We start from the raw sequence: 7,334 nt of genomic DNA on the forward strand, positions 1-7,334 counted from the left end.
AAGGAATGTTTCGATTTTAAAACGTGCTAATAGGGGAGGTTTTCACACCTAGGAAATGTTTCGTTCCTCTTTTGGATCTCTGGTTAATTCCCTCCAACCCCACATCAGATATTGTTCGTTTTGATCTATTATGTATCACTATAAGCCTTACAGTTTTAAAACGTGTTGGTATGGAAAGGTTTTCACACCCTTATAAGAAATATTTTGTTTATCTACCTAACCAACGTGAGATCTCAGAGCCTAGAATCACAAAAATCTAAATAAACTATCGATAATATATGCAAAAGTTACTATCGAGTAAAAACTTTTCTTTCCTATTTTGCCCTTAACTTTTTAAACAAATATCAATTTTGCTATTGAAGTCATGTTAAAGTTATATGAAAGATAAACACCAACGAAAAACAGAACGATCGATGTTATTTAGATGGGATTCGAGATAACAAAAACAAACACGAAAGCAAAGATACGAAAGATCAAAGTAGTGGTCGGGTATTGTTTTAATTTGATCGGAGGTGTAGAGAAAGGTTCGCCAAGGAGAGAAGAACTTGCTTCAACCTATCCTTAGTTTCTTGATGAATCAAGTCGCCATTATTGTCATCAAACTTGGGAGGTGGCTGAAAGGCATTCACATGAAGCTCTGGCTTGTTGACAAAGTGAAGGTCCAAGAAGACTCCCACTTGCCGGAGATGGAACTGTGCCAGTGCGCCGCCGAACCCTCCGCCGGCACTCATGATGGCCGCCGCCTTTCCGGCGAATGCGTTTGGTGGCCGTGATGCCCAATCAATTGCATTCTTCAATGGAGCTGCAACAATGATTAGATTGGCTACGATTATTTTTAAATTTAATCACTTTTTTTAAAAATATATTTTAATAATTTGGATTAGAAAATAATTTTAAAAACTTTGACATTTTTAAGTGCGCATTATTTATATTTTTATCCAAATTAAAGGTATCTTTATATTTAAAAAATAATTTATATCAAATCATTGCTGTGGAATTCAATTATTCTTTTAAAATATTTTCAAATATCGAAAATAAATATGTAGTTAATATCAAACAATATACAATAATATTAAATATTTATTAATGTTTAAAAAAACATATGGCGTTTTCAAACGAGATAGAGTAGAGTAAGATCAGGGACCGATAATATAATTCTATCCCCACCACCGATCGAAAATCTCAGGTCCACATTGGTTAGGGTTCAGTCGTGGGGTAAATGGATATCTCAATCCATACTCATTTTCAGACCCATATAATCTTAATTTTGTTACAAATAAAATAATTTTTTAATTATAAAAAATATTGATTAAAAAATAAAAATAAAAATTCATCATGCCATTAACAGATTTCTCGAGGGCGAAGAAACGAGACCAGCAATGGAGTAATTATATTCCGGAGAAGCAAAGAGAACGCAATCGGCCTCACGAATCTTCCGCCGGAAATCTTCAACGACGGCCGGAAAACCATCCGGCGGCGTTTCGAGATCCGTATTGAGCATCGGCAGAGGCTCCACTTCCAGATACTCAATTTCAACGCCTTCAAGCGATTCCTCGCAAATCGCGATCGCTAATCAACAGAAATCGCAACAAAAATGAAAATCCCTCACCAAATTTCAACAATCAACGATACAAAGAAACAAGAAATCAACGCATAAGAAATCGACACAAGAGTACCGGCGCGAACTAGGCCGCGATTGTAAGAGGCCTTGCGAATAGAGCCGCACAGAGCCGCCACTTTAACCACCGGTTTCGTAGCCGTCGCCGCCATAGATCTCGAAACGAAGACGCTCTGTAAAAGTGTTTCAGCGCTCAACTCCGAATTCGCCAATGAACGATGGAAGTTTAAATAGAGATTTGCAAGAGATACAAACAAATATTAAATTGATGTTTTTCTTAAAATTAATTTGTTTATTTTTTTATATTAATTAATTGTTATTATTTTGATTCTGTTTTTAAATTTAAAAAATCTGTCTTTATATGATTATTTATTTAATATTTTATTAATAAAATAAAATAGAATCAAATTTTTATTTTATAATTTTGGCTATTAAATTTAAAAAAAATTGTTATTAAAGGAGAATCAAGACCGGATAATAGTATGTAATTTAATTTTTAATCTAATTTTCTTAAAAAAATAAAATTCAAGAACGGGATAGAAGGAAGCACCTAATTCTACCCGAGACTAATTTTAAAGTCATAGGAAGTTGAATTTTTGGATATCGTAGGTGTTTGTTAAGGATATTTAGTAATCAATTATAGTTTACCATATATATTATATTTGATATTTTATTATAAGCAAATATCTAATATTTGCTTATTATCATACGTATCTTTCCATTTATTGTTATTTCCATATCCTTGTAATTGATTTGATTATAAATAAAATAACTTTCACACCATTTAGGTGTGGTGGATTAATCAAACATTCACATGGTATCAGAGCCCTCTCGGTTTAACAACCCCGATCCTTTCTTTTCAATGGCTTTTGAATTCTCTAATCTTCTTCTCCACCACCCCTGCTGGTTTTGACGCCGTAGGGGCAGTCTTCATGGCTGCCGTAGTCGGAGCCGATTGATTACTCTTCGGCTCCACCCTATTGACCTCTAAATCACCTTTCGTCATACTCTGTACATACAACCTCACCTTTTCCAACCAAATTGGTTTTACCCTTGACCAATATAGTCTCTCTCATTTTCTTCCCAATCAACCTTCATCCTTCACATAAACCCTAACCTAAACCTATCAACCTTTTGCAGAGATTTACCTTCGAAATCTGGGTGCCGCACTGGCCTATTCGCCAACCAAGTTGCCGCCGCCCTTCCTGCCAAAATTGGCTTCTTCGCCCGATGAGGTGACTCTTCCGACTGCCCTTCTCGCCAAAATTGGCTCCTTCGCCCAATGTGGCGACTCTTCCGGCTTCAACATTTTCTTTGTCCCTTGCTCTAGGTTTCCCCTTCTACTTCTTGGGGTTAGAAATATTCTCACCAGAGCCAAGGCAGCATCGTCGCTAAGCGACAATCCCTCTTCATGGGTTAGACATATTATCGCCGAAGCCAAGGCAACATCGCCGCTGAGCGGCGATCCCTCTGCAATTTTTGATGACCAAGAATCGGGTTGTTAGCATCTTCATGAAAAGTGTTTCTCAACCTCTTTGAATTTTTCAGATTCAAGCTTCACGTTCGTTTAAATCCGACGCTTAGCTTGCGGTGGGGTGTTAAGGATATTTAGTAATAAATTATAGTTTACCATATATATTATATTTTATATTTTATTATAAGGCAAATATCTAATATTTGCCTATGATAATATATATCTTTCCATTTATTGTTATTTCCATATCCTTGTAATTGATTTGATTATAAATAAGATAACTTTCACACCATTTAGGTGTGGTAGATTAATCAAACATTCACAGTGTTTATAGCAAAATCGAACATCTGAGTTGTTAAGAATATTTAGTAATAAATTATAGTTTATCATATATATTATATTTGATATTTTATTATTATTAACCTAGGTATCTTTCCATTTATTGTTATTTCCATATTCTTGTAATTTATTTAATTACAAATAAGATAACTTTCACACAATTTAGATATGGTGGATTAATCAAACATTCTTATGGGTCTTTAACTATGGTTAGAAAACAAGTGGAGAGACCTAACCACAGTTAATTCATTTCGCGATGTAACATTTTCCAAATTAAAAAATAATATTTGAAAGGACTAAAAGGAAATAAAAGAAATTAAGAGAGAGAAAGGGTTCGAGCCGCCTTATTATTTAATTGGATAAATAATAAATAGCATATGTAAGAGATGAGGTGGACAGATCATGTTCTAGGATTTATGGTCCTACCAACAATATTAGTTTAGTAAATATTCATTAACAAAATATAATAATTAAGGAAACTATGAAAAGCCCTTTTTTATTTTCATTATTAACCTCGACCATCAATTGGTCGTCGGAGTTTTCGTATGGTCTGAGTACTCGACCAGATCGAACTATCCAACCTAACTTAACAGGTTAGATTCTTTCTTTTTTTTTCTCGGATTAGGTTGAATTTTTTAAAAATAAAAAATTTTGATGTCTGTTCACAGGTTGACATTTTTTTTACTGGGCCAACCTAATCAGCCCAAAAATAGAATTACAACCTAACTCCGTCCTACTCTACTTTTAAGATTATTATGAAGATTAAAAATATTTGACGTTTGTAACTGATGTATTGTGACACGTTTGATATTTGAATTGTATAAGATTTTGATTATTAGTGTATAATACAGTAACGTGTACTATTGATAAATAAGATTTTTTAAAATGATAATAATATAAAAAAAATAATCCGATAATCCAACCTTACTTAACCGGAAAGCAAAAGATTGGGTTGGGTTGGGTTGTAAACACAATTCAGATAGCTCGGTTCTCCAAATTTAAAATTTTTTGTTGGTTCAAAAGATTGCTCGAATTCAATCAAACTCGGACTCGCGTACACCTCCAGTAAATTTGAATATCAAATTTCTCCTGTAATTAAGAATATTCTCTCGGTAGTTTGAGGACTGTCATCGACGTCCCATTGTGAGATCCCATATTGGTTGGAGAGAAGAACAAAACATTTCTTATAAAGATGTGGATACGTATTTAAGAAAATATTTATAACCCGTTTTTATGAAAATATTCACGAACTACTGTGATTTCCATATCCATGTAGGCTTTTGTTTTGAAGTAGAAGAATTCAGATAGTTGGTGACCTCTAACAGACTCGACACACAATATTCTGTTAAAATGAACTGAACTAGTTGAATTTATCTGTTCATGTGCTTCCTTTTAATGCGTTCTCTTTTTTCTTCTCCGATAAGTATCTTCCACGACGAGCCGATTCGATGGTATGGGATGTTGCAAGGTAATTGAGGGACGAGGAGGAGAAGGTCAATCGGTCGACGCTGGGTTGATCGGGACAATGAGTTGATCGAGGAGATTCAAATGAGTGATAAATAAATTGTGTAGAAATTCAGCCAATCGCGTGTATTCTTATGTCGGTTGTCGGTTGGATTGGGGCGACAAAATTTAAATTTTCAAAAAATCAAATCCAATAATTTTTATTATAAAAATATTATTATGAATTAAACTTAAAATAAAAAAGGTGAAAAACTAAAGGGTAAAGTTGAAATATCATAAGGTTTTGAGGCTAAATATAAAAGTAAATGAAAAAAGAGGCCCATTAATTTAACAGCTTTGCAAAAGCCCAATGCTTAAGAACAGCCCATGAATATTGATAAGTTATTGGGCCCTTATAAAAGCCCAAATTTAAATTTATGAAAATTTTACGCTATTTTCGTTTTTTATTTTTTTTTTGAGAAAAATAGAAAAATAAAAACAATATATTTATTTTCAAAGCAATAGTGTTGTTTTCTTTATTTTTAAATTAATAATAATAATAATAATAATAAAAAGTTTCCTTATACGGGATAAGCGACCCATTATCCCATATCGGTTGGGAAAGAGAACGAAACAATCTTTATAAGGGTGTGGAAACCTCTCTCTAAAGTATTAAGGAGAAGCCCGAAAGAAAAGTCCAAAAAAGACAATATCTGCTAGTGGTGGGCTTGGGCCATTACAAATGATATCAGAGCTCGACACTAGGAGATGTGCCATCGAGGAGGCTATTCCTCGAAGGGGGTAAACACGAAGCGGTGTGCCAACAAGGACGTTGGGGTCCGAAGGGGGTTGGATTTGGCGAGAGCCCCACTTTGATTGGAGAAAGAAATGAGTGTCAGCGAGGACGTTGGGCCCTGAAGGAGGGTGGATTGTGATATGGGGAGGAGAACAAAACACCCTTTATAAGGGTGTGAAAACCTGTCCCTCGCATACGCATTTTAAAGCCTAAAAGGGAAAGCCCAAAGCAGATAATATCTCCTAGCGGTGGGCTTGGACCGTTACATTATCCACCCATACAAATTTACATTGTGCATATTCAGCATTCAATCGATCGTTGAGTGTGAAGAAACATTGAGAACCAAAATAGCTTTCTTTGGAGCAATTTCTTGACCAGACATGTTCGGAATTTATTCTTTCGATCCGGGTAAAGCTGCTTCTCTCCTTCCCCTTGTAACTTCGGTAAAGTTGCACAGATTACCTCATTTCCGTCTTTCTATAGGTCTATTTTCCGCGACCTATCTCTTTGCAACCACTAACATTAATCCTATGATAATAATAGTTTTTCGAAAGACACTCCGACCTAATACGTCTTTTGATCATCGGTCTCCTTCCAACACTTCTGACATGTACATCACATATTTTTACACATTTTGAAAAAGTAAAAAGTCAACTATAAACAATAAAAAGTAAACCCCAAATCTTAATAATTTTTGTGTAGTTATCAACCCGACCCTTTTAACATTATATATCCCTAAATTTTTTTGTTCTAATCATGTCCTCGACCTTCGATAGGCATCAGACAACAATACACTCCAAACACAGACTTATTAATTCTCCATTTCAAACCCAGATTTATAACTCCTCGGATTAACTAACTCCCGAAACTAAACAACTTCATTGAATAATTCTACTTTTTACCCCGAACGCTCCTAGCTCGTCGCCCCCACCAACACCAATCATAAAATCTTATCCATTATTCCTATCCATAAAATGATTTCCATGAACATTAATTATAAAATATTTGTTAATAGATTCATTATTTATATATAAATAAATTAAATTGCAATTATCACATTCCCATAATTATTAATTTAAATAATGTAAAAGAAATTATTTTTAAATCCATACTTTATTCGCTCATTTTTTTTAAAATCTTATTAATTTAAATCAGCAAAATAATAAATTTTAAAAAGCATAAACCAAAGGACAAAAATGTCCAAACAACTAAAAGTATGGATACCCCACCAAAAGAGACCTTTTTTTAACCCCAAAAAAATAATAAATAAATAAATAAAAATACATTAAAAAATTTAATTTTTTTTTTTAAAATTTTCTTAATATCCTAAAATTTTTTAAAAAAATTATAAAATATTTTTAAACTTTTTTTGTTATTAAAATTTTTAAAAATTTAGTAATGTTTTTTAAAAATAAAATACATGTTTGTATTAATTTAGTAAATAATAATAATAATAATAATAATTTAAGGCACAATAATTAGGAAATCTACCCAAAAGGAAAAGGGAAAAAAAAAAAAAAATCCTCTCGTGAAGCAAAAGCGACGACAATGGGAAAAGCCTGCAAAAAGCTACCTCAATCATTTTTTTCCCTTTTTTTTTTTTATTTTTTTTATTTATTATTTTTTAATTTAAAGGAAATAAAAAATTTAAAAGCAAATGATCG

At 33.1% G+C, this 7,334-nt stretch overlaps 1 protein-coding gene across 1 annotated transcript; it reads right to left on the minus strand.

Annotated features, from left to right (window-relative positions):
- Window positions 1-390: 390 nt before the first annotated feature.
- LOC111466635 (NAD(P)H:quinone oxidoreductase-like) lies at window positions 391-1,833 on the minus strand. Its single transcript, XM_023111358.1, has 3 exons — window positions 1,677-1,833; window positions 1,375-1,569; window positions 391-802 (listed from the first exon to the last, which is right to left on the minus strand). The coding sequence occupies exons 1-3, from the start codon at window positions 1,768-1,770 to the stop codon at window positions 498-500; spliced, it is 594 nt and encodes a 197-aa protein (XP_022967126.1). The 5' UTR covers window positions 1,771-1,833; the 3' UTR covers window positions 391-497.
- Between the last annotated feature and the right edge of the window lie 5,501 nt (window positions 1,834-7,334).

This window comes from Cucurbita maxima, unplaced genomic scaffold (assembly GCF_002738345.1).
Source record: "Cucurbita maxima cultivar Rimu unplaced genomic scaffold, Cmax_1.0 Cma_Scf00031, whole genome shotgun sequence".
NCBI lineage: Eukaryota > Viridiplantae > Streptophyta > Magnoliopsida > Cucurbitales > Cucurbitaceae > Cucurbita > Cucurbita maxima.

Coding starts and splice junctions, on each gene's coding strand:
- LOC111466635 (XM_023111358.1), bottom strand. CDS start 1,770: ATGGCGGCGACGGCTACGAAACCGGTGGTTAAAGTGGCGGCTCTGTGC. Junction 1,570..1,676: donor TCGCGGCCTAGTTCGCGCCG/GTACTCTTGTGT, acceptor TCTGTTGATTAG/CGATCGCGATTTGCGAGGAA. Junction 803..1,374: donor ATATAATTACTCCATTGCTG/GTCTCGTTTCTT, acceptor TCATTGTTGCAG/CTCCATTGAAGAATGCAATT.